Raw genomic sequence first — 21,002 nt, 5'->3', positions numbered from 1 at the left:
AGTTCCTGCGCAATTCAAATTCAATTTTGTTTACGCCTCCGCATGGCCAGGAATTTGTATACAAAAGAAATTCGAGAAATTATGGGGCAGCTGCGACAGCCATTTTATTATGGTTTAAGGCGGAATTCGGCAATTGTTTATTAACTGCATTATTTATACACGTAGGTATATAGAGTAGGGACTGTAATCTTTATAGGTCAAAAAATATATCATGAGTAAGTGTATAATGAAACTCGAAACCCGATCTAAAAAGATCTTCAGTCATAAACAAGTCTCACTTTCAACGTTGCATCTGCATTTTGTTGTTTATTTACGGTGTAAATTATATACTATCAGGGTCAAACTAATATTAACATTAATATATCGGTACATACAATTTTATCATTTTACAATTTTGATTCTGCCAGAAGCGACTCTGACAGAATTATAGCGAGCAGCGCCTAAATGAGAGAGTGCGGCAGTGATTTAGGAGCCTAGCGGTGACATGCCAATCTGCTGCGGTGTGGCGCCCAACTCCAGATTCTTGAGAAGCATCTGCAGCCATTGCTTGGTGGACTTGTCGTCCTGCAGGCACAGGGCAAAGGTGCCATCACGCAGCTGATCGGGCAGACACTGGCCCAGAGCTTTGCGGGCGCTGCAATCGAGAGATGGAGGAGAGTTGTAGTTCATGTTGCCCAGTCCAGTCCAGCCATACATACCGAGTGTTATCCGAGAGGCGTAGATAGCAGCGGACAACATGCTTCAGCAGCCGGGCGCACGGATCCTTTGACAGTTGGATGACCATTTTGCCCTGAAAAAAATCAGAGGAGACTTAGACATGGTAAATGCTACGAAATTGAGATATCGGGATACCCACCAGGGTGATGGCCACATGGGAGAAGCGTTCGTAGGTCTGGCAGATGTACGACAGGCCCGATTCGTCCAGCAATATTTTCTGGATGATGAACGTGGCCACGGTCTTGCTCAACTCCGAGCCGCTGTCCATGATACTGAGGCAAAGGGGCACAATCTCCGTGGTCAGTAGGAACGTGATCACCTCCTGCTCATCGGTTTTGACCAGGGCACCAATCACTCCCAGGCTGGTGAGGCGCAGGTACTCGAAAGGTCTGGTCTTGGAGGTGGTCGACAAGAAAGGATACAGGTATAGCGGTATCTGGGCTTGCAGGAAGGCCGTGCGCGTCTCCGGGTGCGATGCGACGCACTGCAGCAGAGCCAGAGCATTGCATACGCGATTCGACTGATGCGCCGTCAGCGTCGGCGGCGTTATAGACGGATAAATGTTGACAATCTCCTGCAGCAAGGCGCAGGCCGTCCCAAAGCTGTTCCACAGCATGGGGGCCAAGTCGGTCTCACGCTTCTTGCTCAGCTCTAGCAAGGCCGTCTCGCGGGTATCGGGGTGCGCCAGTTCGTTGATCCATTGGTACACCTGGCGGAGAATAGAAGGGGAGGAGCGTTAGCTTTACCTGGCCAGTGGCCACTATTGGTCCCGCAGGTGGCTTACCTTCTCCTGCTCGCTCTGCTGCTGCTGCTGGGGGTTCATGAGGGGGCTGGGCTGGGCACTCATCGCGAATGTTCGATTTCTCTCTGGGCAGCCCTATTTCGTTCGCCGCAAGCCCGGGGACCAGCGGCAAATTATGCCGGGCAGGGTCCGAGTACAGAACCTGCAATCGCACTTCGATAGGGATTCTTAAAAACACTTAATTTTGCGAAAAATGTAAAAAAAAACAATTGGAGGTCGAAGTAAAACTTCGTAGCACTATCGATAACACCGACTCCGGTCGGCATATCGATTTGTCTACTATCGCGATAGTGCAAAACCAAATTTTGTTTTTATACAAATCCTGCCTTTTTAATAATATTGTTTAAATATTTATGAATAAATTAAAATTTTATTGGATATCTTTCAGAATTTCGAAATACTTGCATTATTAGTGCCATTTTGACATGTAGGTAATCAAACATTCAAGTGCTTCGAAAAAATGCGTTTTTTATAATAGATAATATAAAAACTGTACAAGAAATTGTTATTTTGCCTTGCAATTTGTATTAATATTAATAAAAAACCTGACAAGCAACCACCAACTATCGGCCAAACGTCATTTTTCGCTGCCAGGTGGCAACGCCAGCGCGGGAGCAACCCTGCTTTTGACACTTTGACGTGGAACTGTCAGAAATCGTAAAGCCGACGCGGCAGCAAACGAAAGCAGCTCACTTACGTTACAATTTTCGATCAACCCGGAGGTGTGTGTGCTTGCTTTGCGAACCTTGTGTTTTGGGGACAATTTGTCAATTAAACAGTAAAGATTTATAAACAAAGAGTGCCTTTCCAGTGGTATTTCCGCGACAAAAGCGTAGGGCCTTTCTTTTTCGGTGTGTTTTTCCAAATCGGGGGACCTTCAACTTTCCAATATGTTTTTCTTCGTGCCTTTGCCAGAACTAATCGTACATTTAAGTGATTCGTGGCGAATATTTATTCAATATGCTGATATTAATGTGAAACATTCAGTTTATCCAACTGGGGCCTTGGGGCGCAAGTGGAAAACGAGCGAGTTCGCCAGATTTCACCTGTGACGTCGCCTACTTCTGCCACGTCGCCAGCGTCACAGCTGATGGTGTGGTGCGGGGAGGGGAGGAAAGGAGAGGGGGTCTAGCTCGTGTGAAAGTGCTTGCCCTTACTTATAACCAATCCGCTCTCTCATTCCAGTTTGCCAGCTCATCCCACCCTAGACATGGACAAGGTTGTTAAGTTCGCCGAGCCTGGACGCGCCTTTGCCAAGGACTCTATCCGCCTGGTGAAGCGCTGCACCAAGCCCGACCGCAAGGAGTTCCAGAAGATTGCCATCGCCACCGCCATTGGCTTCTGCATCATGGGCTTCATTGGCTTCTTCGTCAAGCTGATACACATTCCCATCAACAACATCATTGTGGGCTCCTAAGCTCAGCCGTCGGCCGAGGGACCAGAACAATAACAAACACCCAATCATCCAATTCTAGCATACATCAAATCGATTTTTTTTTCGTTTAGTTAACATGCCTAATATAAATATACATATATATAGATGAACGAAACTATGTGCATTCAGCGAATGTCCTTCTTACACACCATTTTTACGTGCAAATACTCGGCATGTGAAAGCGTATTGCAAATGTTCAAACAAAATTCCATTCACAATTCAATGTTGAAGTGCATGAACACACACGTTAGTTGATAAGGAAGAGGAAGCCAACCACCAAGCCACTTGTTGCGGTGTGTCCACTAATAAATGTGAGCCAGATTTTCCAATTATTTCTGTGCATTTTTGATTTGGCTTTAGTTTTAAAGCTTTGGGCAAGGTGCTTTCCATTACAGAAAGGGTGGAAAACCCCTGGGGCAGGAAGTTCACTGCTCCGTACAGTCAAATTTCTTCCAGTTCTCGGCAAACGACTTGACCTTGCCAATGGGGTTTTGCTCCTTTCGCGGCTTGCGCCAAGCATTTGGATTTAGCTCCAGCATTCCGCCAATTATTTCCTGCAAGAGAAAAACATTTCAGACCAGGCTGTTGTACATATATTTCCTGATTCAGGATTACCTGGGCAAAGTTAGCGGGGAAGCGGTCTTGGTCCTCGATCACGTGCGCAAATCCCGAGTCCATGCCAAAGTGCACCCAGACGTAGGGCAGACCCTTGGGTATGGCCGCGCGCAGCGATTTTTGGCGCAGCGAAACCAGCTGCTTGTTGATGCACCACTCCTGCTCCGACTCCTCGATGGCCTTCTTGAAGTAAAAAGGTGCCATCTCGCCCTTGCTGGCGGGAATGGGAATGCAGTGGACGCTGACATGGGGACGACGATGAAGCTTATTGGCGATCTCATAGAAGACGACATCCTGGTTCCGGGCGGCAAACATGCGGGTGAGTGCCTTGCGGAAGCTGCTCAGCTCCTCCCAGGCATCCTCGTCCAGCTGCGTGCAGCAGGACACGTGCTGCAGGGTCGTTAGAATGCAGTGACCGCCCTGCAGGCCCACGTACCAGGGCAAACTGAGGTAGATCTTCTCGCCCATTGACACCAGCAACTGCTTGTCCAGCTTAGCGGAGTCGAAGCAGCGTTCGCAGTTCTCCAAACTGGCTGCCAGCTTCTCGTGCTCCCGAATGGCGCTCTGCAGCTCCCGCTGCTCGGCATCGCCAGCCGAAATGTTTTTCCGCACCCTGTCGGCAAATATATCCTCCAGATCGTCGTTGGGATTCTTGTGCTTGGACAGAATGTCGGCGTACTGCAGGTTGGACTCGGCGGCCGTGGCATGCTTCTCCCGTTCGAACTGTGGCAGAGGAGGGATTAAAGGATTAGCGTCAGTGGCTGGGATTAGAGTTGGTGATCGAACTTACCATCTGCTTGATGTCGTAGCGGTCGTCGTCGGCAAAGTATCGCACCCGCTGTCCGTCCACGTGCGTGTCCACCTTCTTGCTGCTACTGCGCTTCTGGCCCCTACGCCCACCGTACAAATCGCGAGGATCGCTGGGCGCCGCCGTCGTCGCCTTGGCCTGCACCAGGGGACGCACATTCCCACTCTGATCCGTCTTGGTCAGCAGCACATGCTCTGGAGCAGAGCTCTTGGCCTTCGATGGCTTTCTGTTCGTTATTGATTTGCCGGAGGCAATGAACTCCACCCTTGCCTTGCGGGCAGCCTCAAGCTGCTGGTTTAGTTCAGCTGCCAGCTCTGTCTTGCCCTTGAGCTCCGCCTTGATGGCCTTTCCGGCGAGCTCGTTGATTTGCTCGTCCGTGAGGCAACCTGGGCTAGCTTTCTCTTCAGGCTCATCCGGCTCCACCGCCTCCTCCTCCGCTGAAGAGGCACTTTTTGAGGGAGATCTGCTCCTTCTTCTGCTTTCTGGACTGGGAACCTTGGCTGTAGCTTTTCGCCAGCCGCGCGAGGCGGTACTCTGTGCGGGGGGAAGCAAATGCTTCCGGGTTGGCCTGTCGTCGTCATCGTCGGCCTGGGGCCTCTGGAAGCCAGGCAGGCCCGTCCCGTTGCTCTTCCAGTAGGGATTCAACTCGCGCCCGCTTTTGGCCGGATCGTAGGCGTCGATTTGCTGCAGTTTCTCGTTGGGCTTGGCCGGCTCCTTGCGTTCTTTGGAGAAGGTTTTCAGCACAAGGGCCTCGCTGGTCATCCAGCTGTCGCGTTGTAGGGATTTCGACTCCTCGGGAGGCCTTTCCGCTACGGGGGCACTCCGCTCCACCCACTCCTCCTCACTGCTTTCATCTTTGCGGTTTCGCTTCGACTTGGACTTCTTCTTCTTGCGTCTCCTTTGCTCCTCACTGGACGCGGATGAGCTGGAACTGGTGCTGGAATCGGAGGCTTCACTGTCGCTGCTCTCGCTGCTGCTGCTCTTCTTGTGACGTTTCTTGCTTTTCTTCGAGGACTTTCTGACCTTCGAGGACTTGGACTTTGATTTGTGCTTGTCCCGCTTCTTCTTTGACTTCTTTGGCGCAGCGGACTTCTCCAGCTTCTTGGCCACTGCGGGCAGCATCCAGTCGGCCTCGCCGCGCAGTTCCTTTTGCCGTTCCCGCTGCTCCCGGAGCTCGGCCCGCTCCTTGGCCTGCTGGAGCATCTCGGCGCGGGCGTTCCGCAGCTCCTGTCGGGCCTTGTCCTTTTCCCTGCCACTCTCAAATTGTATGTAGCTCATATTTGTTGTTTAAACTTTGAAATTTGTTTACTTCTTTGCAGTAAGACCGTTGTTCGGTCTACTACTAGGTAATACTAAACACCGTCGGTATATACTAAGGCAAACAGTATTTTTCTGCGAGGTTAGGAACTTGGAAAAACATGGGACAATCTTGGGACAATCCGAAAAAAGCCTTGTTTTTCCTAGGTTTAAAATATTATACTACTTTGACATTGCTCTAGATAAGATTAAAGTTCTATATTGATAGTTCAATACATTAGATTAAGGTAGTCATTAGATAATTGATTATATTCACACCTATTCGATTTGGTTCTGTCATATTTTAATTTCCCATTTCCCTTGGTATTTTTTAAGCACATCACTCTCGGTCACACTGATTGCAATTTCAACAAAACGAAAATTGGCAAATATTAAAAAAATTTGCATTTGAACATTTTATTTGCCCGTGGGCTAACTTTCGACCATGCCCATCTACGAGAGCGTGATGCAGGAGAAGCCTCCCATCGTCCTGGACATCGGCACCGCCTACACAAAGTGAGTAACACCTCCGGGGGCTGCCTGTTGGAGGCGAGAGGTGATATCATCGCTTACTTGTTGTCCACATTTTCAGGCTTGGCTTCACGGCGGAGGCGAGTCCGCGGAAGATCATGCCCACCGAGGTGGTGCTGACCACAACAGGAATCCGGAAGCGGCTATTCGATTACGACACGACAGAGGAGCTACACGACCAGCTCGTGGACTTTCTGCAGACCATTTTCTTCAAGTAGGGCTTACCTGGTGATCCTCGTAATGGTAATAGTAATCATAATTCCTGGCTGCTTCCAGGCACCTGCTGGTCAGCCCCAAGGAGCGCAAGTTCGTGGTAGTGGAGAACGTATTCGGACCCACCGTGCTCCGGGAAACCCTGGCGCGCGTGCTCTTCCTCCATTTCGATGTCTCATCGGTGCTGTTCGTGCCCGTACACCTAATTGCGCTCTCCACGCTGGCCGTGCCCACCGCCGTGGTCGTGGACATCGGCTACAGCGAAACCAGCGTGATGCCCGTCTACAGCGGTGTACAGATCATGTCCGCCTTCAAGGATCAGAGCTATGGGGGCAGTGCCATTCACGCGGAGATCCGGCGCCAGCTTCTTGAGGCTGGCATCAAGGATGACCTGCTGACGGAGAGCGTACTGGAGGACATTAAGGTGCGCACCTGCTTCGTGACCACTTTCGAGCGGTCGCAAGCTCGCATCAAGGATCAGGCGCCTCCGACACCTCCACCGGGCGTAGACTACATTGTCAGCGACCACGATGCGGTCATCCATGTGCCCGGCACTCTGCGCGAAACGGTCTACGAGATTATGTTTGAGCCCAGCAACGAACGCGATAGCCTGCCGCATCTCATCCTGCGCTCCATTCTCGACTGCACCCTGGACATGCGCCGGGCGCTGGTCGAGAGCGTGCTCCTGGTGGGCGGCGGCTCCATGGTCCAGGGCCTGCAGTCTCGCCTCCGCGACGAAATGCAGCATCTGCTCGCCGAGGATTCATTCTATGCGAACCGCTTCCACGGCCAGCTGCAGTTCAAGTTCTTCAATCCCATTGGCAAGCAAAACTTCACCGCCTGGCTGGGCGGTGCTCTGTGCGGGGCCACTGATCTCATTCAGACCCGCTCCCTGGCCAAGGAGACGTATTTGAAGAGCGAGCATGTGCCCGACTGGAGCAACCTGTGCGACAATCGGCCGACGGGTTCATAGAGACGACGAGAGAAGGCTCTGAATATTTATTTAAAATGTGATTTCCCATAAGTCTAAAGTAAAAATAGATGCATCAGTATCTCATTATCGTCTTAATTGCTACTATATTGTGGTAGAAATGCTTTATGCGAGCCAGGAAGGGACTCTTTTCATTTCTCTTGGGCTAAAGTTTGAAAAAAGGAAGGATATTGAAGCTCCAGAGGACGCTAAAGTCCAATAGAAAACACAAGAAATTGTCTCAGTTTGTAAATTTATTTCAAATTTATTAGCTTATTTCGATTTTGTGTGTGTTTTTTTACGGATTGTGGCCCGCTTCTTCGATTTCATTTCGTTATAAATAATAGGTGTACATAATTTCGGTTTGAAAATTACATACTTTTCACTCCACTTACAATTCTTAGAATCCCGATGTGTGTGTGTGTGTGTGTGTGTGTGTGTAGATTTAGTTTTCCTTTCTATCTTTCCATCTTGGTTGTGGGTTGGGAGGGGATAATGCATGTGTGGTGCTGATGCGGGATGCATGTGTTCATATACAGATTGATGTATTATATAATAATAACTCGTATTCTCTCGCACTCTCTCTCTCTTCCTATCGCGTTGCTGCCTATCAACTAAGCCTAAGCGTAACTCCAGAAATCTTTCTCCAGGGGATATACTATGTGTACAAATCTATATAAATTACAGTATGCCTGAGCATAGGTAACGAGGGGGGAAGAAGGAGGCGATGGGGGGTGGGTAGGAAAGCACAATTCATTAATTATCTAGTTTATAAAAAAATAAAGGGTCTTGCTGGTGCCTGGGGCCAGGAGGGGATCGGAGGCAAGGGGGTTTCCTGTTTCGAGTATTGGCCATCATCTTGGATACGCCTACGACTTTCTTCTATTTTGTGCAAACAAGTTCAACAAATTCCGAATAATAAATAACAAAGCAGTAACAAGTCACAAGTCGCCAGGGGGTTTGGGGGGATGGGGGCCAAGGGCTGACCGAGCGACTTAATTAAATTAGGGCTACATGCGGCCAATATTAGTTTGTATAATAAATAAGTTAATCAATTTAAAAACTGGAATTTGGACTGGGTCATGGGCGTGGGCGTGGGCATCGTCTAAGCTAGTTTACAATTACTTTAAGTTCAGTCGTCGCTAGTTTGGCAGCTGAGGTGGCCCTGGTTTCGACCTGATCCTGATCCTGATCCTGGCTCTGGATCGTAACCGAGGCATTGGAGGTGGAGGAAGCTCCCCCACCGCTGCGACGCCGCCTCCTCCTCCTCTTCCTCGTCGTTGTCGTATCCTTGGTGTGCTTTTGCCTCTCTTCCGCCCCCTGTCACTTCTCCGCGCTAAATAACCGAGGCAGGCTGGCGTTTTGATTGCTATCCATGATATCCACAGTGGCACCGGCGGCTCCGCCACCCTTGCTGGCCTTGTGCATGGGCGGGAGATTGGCTATCTGAACCTCATGACGGAACAACTGGTTGACACTGCGTCCCACCAGCTGGACGGTGAGCTTCTTGAATATATCCTTTTTGGCACGATCCACCTTGTTGCCCTTGACAGGAGCCACGGCAATCTTTTCGTCAAACTTTTGGATATCCGCCGCATTCACGCTGGGTATGTGCTGCAGCACCTCGCTGAGGATGGGGAACTGTGGACGCAGCAGCTCATAGAACTGCACGCCGAGGGTGACCAGGCCGGATTGATTGGCCTCGTGCTGCCCATGGACCTGCATGCCCTGCAGGACGGCCGTAAATGCCGTCACAGCCTTGTTCTCATCCATCATTTGCTCGGCAGCCAAAAAGCGCATCACAGGAGCCGCTATATTCACCGCCTTCATGCTGCACATGCCATCGTTCCAGGCGATGGCCTTCAGCAGGGTCATCAGCACATAGTTCCCGATAAGGTTATTCCTTAGCAGCTTGCCACCCAGATCGCTGATGATGTCCGAGAGCAGGGCCGACTGTATGGCCCGCGACTGTGGCGCACTATCCATCGAATGCTCCTCGTTCTCCATCGCTGTGGCCATGTTGCTATTAGCATTGGCCCCGCCGCCCCCACCCGCTGCCACATGATCGGCTCCAATCTGGCCACCCACCAGGGCGATCTTCAGTACGTCGAGATACTCCCGGGTTAGCGTTCGATTCAGCTGATCCTCCAGGACCTCCTGGGTGTCATTAACCTCGCCATTAAGCTGGCCACTCTCGTAGAGGGAGGCAATGTACAGCCAGCGGCGCGTCAAACGTTCGCACATCAGTGGAGCCAGATGGGCAAAGAGCGGCACCAGGACGCTGTCATAGAAGGTGGGCGGGCAGGAATAGACAAACGGCTTGAAGAAGACACGGATGATGGGGCGCAGGCGATAATCAGGCACCAGATCCATGCGGCTGAACACATTGCTTACGATGGCATCGGCCAGGCCCATTAGCTGGTAGAGATCGCGGCCCAGCGATGGACCCGCCGAGCCCATCAAATGGTAGCATCCCTCGGTGACCATCATCATGAACGTTTGCATCTTCTCGAAAGGAGTGGGCTCGCTGCGTATGGTGGTGTCCAAGGGATCGGTGGGCAAGGCACAGATGCCCATCAGCAGCTTCTTTTCGTGCTCCAGCATGCCATGGATGCCGCGATAGCCCTCGGAGAGGGCGGCCAACGCCTCCGGGGCGAAAAGCTCGTTGAGGACACGCATCAGGCTAAGGACATGCGAGAGCAGTGGCACCACATGCTTGGTGGCCGGATTCCGGCAAATGGGATTGCCGAGCTCTGTGCATCCAATCACGAATCCACCCCGCTGTGCCCGGTCCGGGTCATCCGGCCAGGTACAGCGCTTGACCACGCCGAGCACCACATGCAGAGCATCCAGCAAACGCGAGCGATTCTCCAGCGACGGAGCACCTTCCACGGCAAAAATTGGAGGCTTGTCCAGGCCCACGAAGCTCATAAAGTCCAGCGGAGACTTGAGGGCCTCGCTGAAGGCCAACCACTCGCTGCGCTTGTCCTGGACAATGTGCTCGATGAAGAGCGTTTGGCGCTCAAAGTCACAGAAATGATTCGAGATGAGAATGAGGGCCTCCTGCAGCGTGGTCCGCATAAGGCGACTCAACTGGTGCTGATGCTGGTGCTGATGCTGCTCCTTCAGCAGCATCTCCACATGGTTGTTGATCTGCTCGAAGACGGGCAGCAGGAGCAGCGGATATTTGTGGGCCAGCTTGACCAGCAGCGAGGCAGCATGGCGTCGCAGATTCTTGGCGGACTTGGCCTGCACCTTCTCCAGCTCGTTGGGCGGCTTGAGCACCAGAGCCCGAAAGATCTTGTCAAGGACACGGGGCAGTAGACTTACCCCACTCATGGCCACACAGTTGGTGGCCGTGATCTGGCACGAGGACATGCTGAGGAAGACGAACAGTGCCGAGATGCAGGAGAGCAGGATCGAGTAGATTAACGGATTGACCGTCTCCAGCTTGAGGCACTCCTCCAACAACCGGAGACCCGCTGGCACCGATGGTCGTTCCGCCACGAGCAGAATCCGACTGAGCACGCCATCCAGCACGCTGACCAGAGCATCCCACTCCAGGTAGACGGGATCCAGGACGCTGCAGGAGACGGTGCCACTTTTAACCTCCGCCTCGGCCTCGGCAACAGCATGGCGCAGGCGCTGCTGCAGCCACTGTTCACAGTAGCCATAGGTGACCAGCGGCTGGACCAGCGTGGCCAGGCGGAAGATCTCCAGGAAATCAGTGCGGCAGCGGAAGAAGTACAGGGCAAACTCCTCCTCGCTGTCGTACTCCAGGCGGATGTACGCCTCCGTGGAAAGGGTGGCGGGTGAGCTGGTTGTGGCAGGATATGGCAGCTTCACAATCCTCGGAGCGATCGTGTGTATGAGCTTGGGAATGTAGTTGAGCGTGGCAAAGTCCTTGGAGCAGGGCTCATGCTTGAGCAGCAGCTGCCAGATGAGCGCCGATCCGTGGGCAACGGCTAGCGAGGGATGCTGCACCAGGAGCAGCAGGCACTCGAGCAGCACCTCGAGGTGAACGGGACGCTGGGTGGCATCGTCCTTGCCCCACAGAGCCACCAGCTGCTGGGCCATGCCATTAAGCACCTGCAGCAGCTTTTTTAGGAAATTGTGATGCTGCTCGATGGACTGCGACGAGACAGAGTCAGGCGGTATCTGGCTGGCCTGGTAAATGTACCGTAGCGGCTCCTCATTGAACAGCTGCAGCAGCGGCTTGCGCTCCTTGGCCTGGCCCTTGCGGTTGGTGATCTGCGCCAAACACTCGGCCGCATTGCACTGGAATGCTTTGTCATTAAGCAAAATGCAGAGGAAGTGCATCAGCTTGCCATTGCTGGACATAATGTGCTGGATGCTGACCCACTCGACGAAACCGCTGAGGGTGAGCAGCACCATCTCCACCACCCGGCTGTGGGCATTGGCCTTGGTGTAGTTGCACTGGCGCGTGGTCTCGCGAAAGGCGGTCACATGCTGCTCCACCAGGCGCAGGAAGAACTCGAAAATATCGTTCATGTTGTTGTTCAGTGCCTGATACATATCCTTGCGCCGCTGATTCGATTCGATCGTCTGCAGCAGGGCCACATCCTCCACCAGACGCAGAAAGACCAGCAGCACCAGCTCCGTCTGTGACTCGCCCTTGGCACAGGCCGAGCTCAGCTCTGGCAGCAAATCGGACCACTGCTGCGGCCACTCGCGCTTGATCATCTCAACGATAATGCGCGAGAGCGCGTCCTTTGTGGGCAGCAGCGTGCGGTCCTCCGCCGGGCCCACGCCCACGTTCAGCATCTTGATGGCATTGTCCTTAATGTATACCTTCTCCTCGTGCGAAATGCAATTCCAACGGAACTTGATTGTGTACTCGATCAGCTGGAGTCCGAAGTGGCGTACCTGCTGGTTCGACTGCGGCGAACTGGCCAAGTACAGGCCGACCTGGGCGCACAGCGGTGATTCCTCCTTGAAGCGCTCGCAGGCCATGTACGCCTCCAGGCGCGCCTGCTGCTGGGTCAAAGGATGCATGATTAGGTCCACAGCCTTGGCCAGTTCAGCGGCCAGGGCCTCTGTGCCTCCAAGCTGGGCCATTGATATTGCTCTTGCTAGCTGCCTTTTGTTTCCTGCAAACAGAATTTTAGATTGGGGTGGGGGTTCTATTTTATTTTTTTTTTTTGTATTTTCCCTACTGAGTAATAGTAGTAGTAGTCCCTACTCCGGACCTGACCGGCCGGACGAGACTTACCTTTGTTGGCGCCTGCCCCCGCCGCCGCTTCTCGGTGCCCTGTCTTGCCTGCCTGGCTGGCTTCCTTCCTTCCTGCCTGCGCGCTTCCCTGCGTTCGCCTTTGGCCAATGCGGTGTGACAACGACGTTTCGCGATTAGAAGAGCCGCCCGTGTGTCGATGTCGGTGTCGGTGTGCGTGCGTATGTGCGGGTGTGTGGAGCTGTGCCGGATTGGATTGCGGAGTGCGTGTGCCGAGAGCTGCGCTGGTGTTCTTGGTCGCTTTGCGCTCGTGGCCCTTTTGGGTCTGGGCGTTCCACGAACGGGTACTCGGTTGGTCAGCTTTCTGTCGCACCTATGGCCAGAGAAGACAGCATTCAGCGTCTCAGTGCCTCCTCTCACATTGGAATCGCATATAGATAAATGGCTTTTCCGGCTGGTTCGCGTTAGAACAATGTGCAGCAAATCGCACGGGACAGGGTTGACAGCCGCCGTGCGGAAGTTGCCAGATGGCTCTGCCGCCGAATGCCCGGACTCGTCTCCGCTTCCAGAGCGTGTTTTTGGAATGCGTGTGGATGTGCTGCAGCCGGGAGTGACCTCAAGTATGGGGTCGTTGGCTTGGGATAGTCCTATTTTCTTGTCTTACTGCAAGCTGATGAAATGTGTGGTTCTGGCCTGCCTAACTGAAATTTCTTATGAAACTCGCGCAATATTTTCGCAATGCCGCAGCGTTGCCACATCGCGACAGTTGTCAAGACGGCATTGTCGTTTTAAACGAATGCCAAGCCGAAATCTGTTAAACTTCTGCCTTTGACTTTGTTTGTCTCGGACCCTTATCAAAACTAAACTCCAAAAACATTTCTAATCGCAATTGTAAACATTTCCGAATTGCGAAATGGCAGTTGGAAGCTGCGAATTTCAATACCAACGTTGGCCAACACTGGCACCGAATCGCGTCCGCCGAATGGCAACAACAACAACAACCGGCAACCAAGTGTTGAAATGTCAAAAGCATCCCTCTCGCTCGCACACGTACATTTGCCCAAATCTGTCGGAATCAGTTGGCGGCTGCTAAAAATCATTCCATTTACTGCAAGCTTCTCTATATTCCGACCGAGCGCGGTCCCGCAGATTCACCGCACATGGACTGGTACGAAGTGGACTTGGACCGCAAGCGATCGGTGCCGTTCGCCGGCGTTCCCTGGGCTTCAGATCCGGCCATTCGCCAGGAGCTAGACCAGCCTCGTAAGTGGGAGATAAAGGGCATTTGACATGCATGGCGTTTACAGTTTCCATTTTGCCTTGCAGGCAACTACCTGGGCGGCATCATACGCAACGGGCGTTGGGGCTGGGTCACCAGCCAGTATGCTAGCGAGGCCACTCTGTTGGTGTACCGCCTGGCCTCCGGCGAGCGTGTGGCGCGCCACTCCTTCTGGAGGGAGTCTGGCAACAAGAGCGAGGACGAGCACTGCAGCATTAGATGCGTGGAGGAGATCTTCACTGACCAGCCGGATCGCCCTGTGCTCCTCGCCGTCTGCCTGGATTCCTGGAACGGCAGCGAGCGGCGTCCCAACATTGTACAGATCCAGTCGGAGGTGCACCTCTATAGCATCACCTATTGCCAGGTGCTGCGCGTCATCCACTTTTCCGGTCTCGTGTGCCAGTCTCTCACTTATCTCGATCGGAGGCTCTGTAGCGCCACCCAGCTGGCTCGTTTCGATGGCTGCCTGGCCGTGGCCACCATGGAGGGCCTTGTCCAACTGATTGACCTGAACTACGAGCACTTGCTAGAGGGCAGAGACAAGAGCCAGCCTAACCAGTGTGAGATTCACCGCGTCACTGGGAACAAGCGGATGCGGCGTCTTGACGACCTGCTGGAGGAGTGCCGCACCAATGGACTACACTTGAGCGTGGAGCTGGACGGTGAGTGTGTGTGTGTGTGCCGATTAGAGGTTTACGCCGATGGTTAAAGGCATCGGCGGCGGCGTAGAGGTCAAAATGACTCGGCGGCGGCGGCGTAGTAGTCAGAAAGAACCGGCGGCGGCGGCGCGTCAAATAAGGCAAAAAGGCCATTTTAATGAGTTATTTATTTTTTTTTAAGTTTTATAAAGAACAATGACACTGAAGGCCGCGCTGAGGCTGCGCCGATGCCGCACCAGCGGCGCGCCGCGGCGCGCCGTTATTTTCATAATTTGGCGGCGGCGCGTCAAATAAGGCAAAAATCGGCGGCGGCGGCGGCGTGGCGCGGCGGCGTATATGTCTAGTGCCGATTAACCTGCTCATATCACTAAAAATTTAACACCCGATACAGTGGCACGCGTTGGTATACGCAGCCTGGTGGGCCTGGGACTAGCACCTGGCTTTGCCGCTGGACTGGATGATGGCCGCATCCTGATCTACGATTTGATCAGCTTCCAGCTGACAGCCACGCTGCGTTCCTCCGGTGACCTCGGAGTTGTGGAGCGAATGTGTGCCATTGTGCCCCCGGATGACCCCAAGCCCTGCTTCTACATCTGTGCCATGTACAGGGGCCCCGATCGCCTCACCATGCTGCTGCACTCGATCAACTACTCGTCTGTAAAGCAGGTCGACGAGGGGTACCTCTTCCAGGTGAGTCCTAGGCGAGTGCTTGCCTGGAGGCGGACCTAACTTATCTGCCTTTGATTTTCCTAGAACTTCTATGCCACCTCGGTGCGCAACCACCTGGATCTAGATATCGGCGATTGCTCTGTGACAAGCTGCAGCACCGCGTCCACGTTTAGCTTTGCCGGCGACAATGGCACTCTGCTGGCCATCCTATCCTGGCACTCGCATTCCGAGCAGCAGAACAAGCTCGTCCTGTTTGACATAAACCAGTGGTATAAGGACGAGATGCCGGAACGCATGCATGCATATGAGAGGGCGCATTACCTGGCCGGCTATAGACTCAAGGGTCTGCCCAGCGGCCTGGCCTTGCTGCTGCGACCCACCAGCATCCTGCATTTTGAGGCGCTGCAGCGCTACGAAGAGCATTCTTATCCCAACTCCCTGACCTTCGGTAAGAGCCTGTAACTTGTTGCAGCTGTTGAAATGTATTATTTCCTATTTCTCTCCTAGATTGCCATCTCTTAACCGCAGCCGCCTGTCACTACTACTCTCATGATGGAGTGCAACGTCGCTTCCTGGAAGCCCTTCGCATGTCGCGGGCCACGCTGTTCCTTCACCCGCAGGCCTGTCACGCGGATATTGTCCGGCTGCGTCTCCTGCCGCAGTTCTGCGAGCTCAACGTTGATGCCACATTCTCCAAGGTAAGGATGAGGTCAAAGTGGGGGTAGGGAGTCCTCCATTACCAATCCCTAAAAGATATTTATTCTTCTTTTTTCCCTCAGAGCGCCATGTACGAGGTCATCCTGTCGGTGGCCTTGGAACACGGATTCAGGGACCTGCTGAATGATTGCGCCAGCAGCTGGCTGGATGGCAGCTTCCTATGCAACATGCTGGACCCCACCGAACTCTCGCTGGCCACTCTCACCAAGTGGATTGTGCGGCGTGCCGGGCATATCAAGAAGCGCATTTCGGAGATTTGCCAAGGAGTCTTCGACTACGGCGGCTACTCCTTGGACGAGCGTGAACGGCGCGAGTTTGAGGCACTTTCCGAACAAATGTACGAGCTGGTGCGTTTGCAGTCGCACATCCTGAGGTTGGGACGACGCAGTCTGACCTCCGAGCTCCTGGAACAGCTGGAGAGCAACGAGCGTGCTTTGCAGACGGTGAACGAGTACCAGAAGGTGCTCTACTGGTTCATCCAGCAGGGTCTTCTGCCCGAGGGCCAGCACGAGGCCCATGGCGAGGAGCAACAGCCCCTGGTTGCCTTGCGGCGTTCTTATGCCGAGAGACGCACACAGCGTAGACGCCTCTACATTGATGCGCTGACGAAGCAAACCAGTTTGGTGGACTCCTATCCCCCGGACACGCTGCAGGCCCTGCTCCATGTAATGCTTGATCCGGACACGGATCTCGGGCGTAAGCACAAGCTGCTCTTGTACATGCTGCTGGACCTCGACCAGGATTTGGCCAAGCGCTTTTCGTTGGACTTTCAGATGCACGAACCGAATGACAGGTCGGTGAGTTGCCTGTGGTGGCTGGATCGAGGCGATTACCAGGTAAGTTCTGGCCCTCTCTTTTTTTTTTACTGATTTATGTAGCTTAAGAGGGGATTCCCCCGTCTTTTATTCTAGCAATGTCTGAAGGAGCTTTACCACAACCGAATCAATCCGCCCAAAGGCATTGTGGCCTGGGAGATGCAATTCCTGGTGGAGTCCTTGCTAGAGGCTGGCGAAATTAAGGCAGCTCTGCGCGTGGTCAGCCAGCCGCCAGGTCCCTTGACAAACACCTTGCATTTGGACGTACTCCTGGCCAACAATTTTGTGCCCGAAGCCTTTCACAATGCTCGGCATGCCGTGGACGAGGAGGGGCAGCCCCTGGTAGAGCGCTTCTTTCGTCACTGCATCGAAAACCGACGCTACCGGGTGCTCGCTGAACTCTGCCTCACCGATGAAGAGGAGCAAATGGTTTACCGACTCCTAAAGGAGAGCCGCTCTCCCCAAGCGGAACGAGTGAATCTCATCCTGCTGCTGCTTAAGAGCAAGTACGTGGAGGCTGTCAACTTTATGGACGATGTGGCGGCCAGAAATCAGCGTGCCGATGACGATGCCTCTGCCACCAGCAGCATTATGTCAGCTTATCGCTCTACGATGGCCCCGGTAACCAAAAATATAGCTGGTAACTACTTTCGCATTCGTGGAAAACTGGGCGAGGACTTGGCCGATGATCCGAACGCGGAGTACCGCCTGCCCCTCAGCTGCCAGCTGGCCAGGCAGAATGCCAGGGGCCAGCTGGGTGACATCTATCAGAGCTGTGCCATCAGTGCTCTGTGGGCCGAACAGTGCCCGTTGCCGGATTACACTCCGCCGCCGCCGCCGCTGTCGATGCGGGTGAACAACAACATTCCCTTTCTGCGTACCGAACAGTATGGCTTCTCGGGGCAAGCCCAGCCCGTGCGCTTGGTGCGTCCAGTGCCCCACAAGGTGGTGGAAAAGCGGAATCGGGAGCTGGAGGAGCGCGACAAGGAGGAGGCAAGCATAATGCAGCCGCGCAAGCGTCGTTGCCTGCAGGCCGAGCAGCTAATGGAGAATATACGCGGCCAGGTGAACACCCTACTAACTCAGGAGTCGGTTTTGGAGGCCAGTCAGGAGCAGATCAAGGCCAGCGATTTGGTGGAGCCGCCCACCTACCTCCAGACACGCAAGCAGCCAACGATGACGCTGAATCCCAAAGCCAGTTCGCCCTTAAAAATACCCACAATCCTAAAGCGTCGTCCTATGGCGGAGCCCGTGGTCGATGGAACTCCGCCCACGGCCACATCTACATCGTTGTCGTTGCAGCCAAAGTGCTTCCGCTTTCAGCCGCCCATTCCACTGCGCTTGGACAGCAGTTTGGCCAGAGAGAGTGGTGGAGAGGAGGAGGAGGAAACTGATGAGATAATCATGGAGATCGATTCCCGAAGCGAGCCACGTAGTGCCTACAGTGCCGAGTCCGATGAGGAGGCGGAGGAGGAGGAAGAGGAGGAGGTCTTCCTTTCGCCACTGCCCACCACTGCAGTGTCCCGAGCAGGAACAAAGCTATCCCCATCACTCAAGACCCCACCCGGTGGCCCACAGCCACGCGGTTCATTGCTCCAGGCTAGGACCGGCACCGGAAGCGAGAGCAGCAGTGGCTTTGGCAGCTTTGCGACGGTCCAGCCAACACAGACAGTGTCCCACTCGCAGTTCGTGCCCACCGTATGCTCCTCGAAGATGTATGAGACCCAGTCACAGGTCTTCTCAACTGGCAGCGGCAGGGCCAAGATCTCGGAGAGGACCACCATCTGCGACGACATGGAGTCCACTGATCTAGTGGCCTGCATGGCCCTCAGAAGCAGTTCGCAATGGTCCATGCCGGCGGCGCGTCTAAGCGGACAGACACTTCGGATGATGGACACTACGCTGGACATGTCCACCTACGAGGCAACGTCTTTGGAGCAGCGCGGCGAATTGGATGATGATCGGGAGCGGGAGCAGGATCAGGATCAGGAGAATATTACAGAGGTGGTGGTGTTGAGTTCCGAGGTGGAGTCATCAGAAAATGAGCAGGGAAAGCCCCAGGAGGCACAGTCGCCCACAAGCAGCTCAAGCAGCGGAGCCTCTAAGCCATCCTCGCCCAAGATGCAGGAAAATGTGGTCAATCTGGTAACCTCCAATGATGAGGAATCAGCAGAGGAGCCCTCGTCCGGGTCGGAAGCGGGGATCTCGCCCAAAAGCAGCTCGAGCAGCTCCCAAGCAGAGCAAGATCAGGAGGAGAATGAAGAGGAGAATGAGGAGGAGCATCAGGAGGAGAATGAGGAAGAGGAGGAGGAGGAGCCAGAGTTCCAGGATGAAGTGGAGGAGACACAGCGCTCGGAGCAAATTACATACTTTAGAGCCGGCCCAGAAGCACCCGTCCAGGAGCCCATCCAATCCCCCACACACAGCTCGAGCAGCGCAGCCTCTGCTTTGTCCTCGCCAGAAATGCGCCAACAACAACAACAACAACAGCAGCAGGAGGTTGAACTGGTATCCTCCAACGATGATGAGGAATCCACCGGATCCATCACCACCTCCCGTTCGGTAACGCACACACCGGAGGGCACATTTCTGCCCAGCGATACCAATGTTTCGCAGACGTCAAGTCCCCCCCGCGCACCGCATGGTCCTGGCGGAGATGGTTCACCACGCTCCCTGTACCGTGCCAATAGCCTAGAGACCGTGGACGATCTGGACACCACAAAGGGCTCGCTAGAGGAGGAGGAGGAGGATAACGAGGATGACTGTGTTGTCATTGCCTTGGATGGCACCGAGGTGCGCGGCTACATTCGTCCGCTTCACCCGACTGCCTGCAGCAGCGCGGAGCTGTTTGCCTTCAAGGACGAATGCGCGGATGAGGCGGCACCGGGCCCTTGTCCATCGCTCTCACTGGGCGCCACAGTCAATAGCGATTCTGTGGCGGCCGATATCATAGACCTGGACAGCGACGACGAGGAGGATGAGCAGAAGCCACAACACCAGCAGCAGCCGAAAATAAATGAAGATGAAGGTCCCGAGGAAGAGTCCCAGACTGAGATGGAGGGTAAGGAACAGCATGAGGAACAACCGCCAGCCGAACCCACTACCAGTAACGCCCAGGATGAGGACTCCCGGCACAGCCTAACGCTGGCCTTCTCCGAGGAGGAGGAGGCGGCGGCAGCGGATGAGGAGGTGGCAGCGGCAACGGCAGACGCTACACCGCGTCCACGCCGCCACAGTATGGAACCACACCACCAGGACAGTCCTATCCCTCGCCGGATGCGCCGCAACTCTATGGAACCACTCCAAAAGGACAATCCCATTGCTCACAGGCTGCGTCGCAACTCTACGGAACCCCACCAGGACAGTCCTATCGCTCGCCGAGTCCGTCTGCGTAGCGATGACAGCGGAGAAGCGCCTACCGTAACCACGCCAAGGACGCGACGCGCCCTCAAGCACACGGCTCTACTAGATGTGATCGACGAACAGGGCTCCTTGGATGAATCCCCGCTACCGCGCACTCGTTCCCGCCTCGGCTCAGTGGAGACACCCACGAGAATGGTCTCGCACAGCGGGCGATCCACTTCGCTGGCCCCCCCCTCTGTGGAGAGCGTAAGGCGCCGCCGTTCCATGCGCGGGATCAGTGAGCCGCCGGTTAACCCCGGCCGTACCACACCCACGAAGCCAGCGGTGGAACCGAGGCCCCCGCGCCAAATTATGACGCGCTCGCGCAAGAATAGCTCTAATGATATGTCGCCAGCTGTGTCTCCGGTTCCCTCCGAGTCCGAGCAGCCGCGACTTCGCCGCACCGCCAGGCGCCGCACCTCCGAGCTGAGTGAAAACAGCTCCAGCACTTCAGGTCCCCAAATTCGTGAATTGCGTCCGCGCCTGCGTCCCACGTCGACGGAGCCCGGAGTCCGGCCACCATCGCGTGCTTCGGAGAGAGCATCCCGAACACCCACGCCCACTGAGGGTAAGTAATGCCCACTCCTGGCACTAAATAATAATAATATTAATAGTTATATTAATAATAAAATTAAAACCTTTAATACACAGGCAGCAGCGAGGCCCATGTACCCCCCAAGAAGCGCGGAAGACCCAAGCGACAACCTTGAATAGTCATTCACTTTTATGTTTAAGTTTTTTTTCCTTCTGAGGTATGAGTTCCAAATAAAATCGTTAGAGATGAAATGAAAAGTTCGCCCGACTTGTTTTTTAGAATAAATAATTAAGGGTAAGGATTACATTTCAAACAAAAATTGTGGCGAAACGGCTAAAGTTAGCTTAA

At 54.0% G+C, this 21,002-nt stretch overlaps 6 protein-coding genes across 7 annotated transcripts; 3 read left to right on the top strand and 3 right to left on the bottom strand.

Moving 5' to 3' along the window:
• Positions 1-278: 278 nt before the first annotated feature.
• On the bottom strand, positions 279-1,782 carry Rcd-1 (Required for cell differentiation 1). Its single transcript, XM_017174751.3, has 4 exons — positions 1,502-1,782; positions 857-1,426; positions 699-790; positions 279-634 (listed from the first exon to the last, which is right to left on the bottom strand). The coding sequence occupies exons 1-4, from the start codon at positions 1,562-1,564 to the stop codon at positions 466-468; spliced, it is 894 nt and encodes a 297-aa protein (XP_017030240.1). The 5' UTR covers positions 1,565-1,782; the 3' UTR covers positions 279-465.
• Positions 1,783-2,098: 316 nt separating this feature from the next.
• On the top strand, positions 2,099-3,286 carry Sec61gamma (Sec61 gamma subunit). Its single transcript, XM_017174752.2, has 2 exons — positions 2,099-2,241; positions 2,705-3,286. Exon 2 carries the CDS (start codon positions 2,730-2,732, stop codon positions 2,934-2,936), a length of 207 nt encoding a protein of 68 aa, XP_017030241.1. The 5' UTR covers positions 2,099-2,241; positions 2,705-2,729; the 3' UTR covers positions 2,937-3,286.
• On the bottom strand, positions 2,703-5,721 carry LOC108080118 (CWF19-like protein 2 homolog). The gene is made up of 3 exons (XM_017174750.2): positions 4,360-5,721; positions 3,570-4,292; positions 2,703-3,508 (listed from the first exon to the last, which is right to left on the bottom strand). The coding sequence occupies exons 1-3, from the start codon at positions 5,653-5,655 to the stop codon at positions 3,380-3,382; spliced, it is 2,148 nt and encodes a 715-aa protein (XP_017030239.1). The 5' UTR covers positions 5,656-5,721; the 3' UTR covers positions 2,703-3,379.
• Positions 5,722-6,009: 288 nt separating this feature from the next.
• Arp10 (Actin-related protein 10) lies at positions 6,010-7,474 on the top strand. Its single transcript, XM_017174582.3, has 3 exons — positions 6,010-6,189; positions 6,266-6,418; positions 6,481-7,474. The coding sequence occupies exons 1-3, from the start codon at positions 6,119-6,121 to the stop codon at positions 7,388-7,390; spliced, it is 1,134 nt and encodes a 377-aa protein (XP_017030071.1). The 5' UTR covers positions 6,010-6,118; the 3' UTR covers positions 7,391-7,474.
• A 149-nt stretch (positions 7,475-7,623) lies between these two features.
• Ranbp21 (exportin-5-like protein Ranbp21) lies at positions 7,624-13,389 on the bottom strand. Of its 2 annotated transcripts, none has more exons than XM_070287822.1 (2): positions 12,621-13,389; positions 7,624-12,531 (listed from the first exon to the last, which is right to left on the bottom strand). In XM_070287822.1, the coding sequence occupies exon 2, from the start codon at positions 12,464-12,466 to the stop codon at positions 8,711-8,713; it is 3,756 nt and encodes a 1,251-aa protein (XP_070143923.1). In that variant the 5' UTR covers positions 12,467-12,531; positions 12,621-13,389; the 3' UTR covers positions 7,624-8,710. The 2 variants fall into 2 exon arrangements, with proteins under 2 accessions (XP_070143923.1, XP_017030172.1); XM_017174683.3 differs by having other exon boundaries at positions 7,624-12,498.
• A 136-nt stretch (positions 13,390-13,525) lies between these two features.
• Positions 13,526-20,905, top strand: Elys (AT hook containing transcription factor 1 homolog). The gene is made up of 8 exons (XM_017174682.3): positions 13,526-13,841; positions 13,905-14,519; positions 14,908-15,206; positions 15,270-15,633; positions 15,693-15,883; positions 15,965-16,738; positions 16,814-20,687; positions 20,771-20,905. The coding sequence occupies exons 1-8, from the start codon at positions 13,739-13,741 to the stop codon at positions 20,827-20,829; spliced, it is 6,279 nt and encodes a 2,092-aa protein (XP_017030171.1). The 5' UTR covers positions 13,526-13,738; the 3' UTR covers positions 20,830-20,905.
• The last annotated feature ends 97 nt before the right edge of the window (positions 20,906-21,002 follow it).

The sequence above is a fragment of the Drosophila kikkawai genome, chromosome X (assembly GCF_030179895.1).
Source record: "Drosophila kikkawai strain 14028-0561.14 chromosome X, DkikHiC1v2, whole genome shotgun sequence".
NCBI lineage: Eukaryota > Metazoa > Arthropoda > Insecta > Diptera > Drosophilidae > Drosophila > Drosophila kikkawai.
This window is presented reverse-complemented; position numbering and strand designations above follow the sequence as displayed.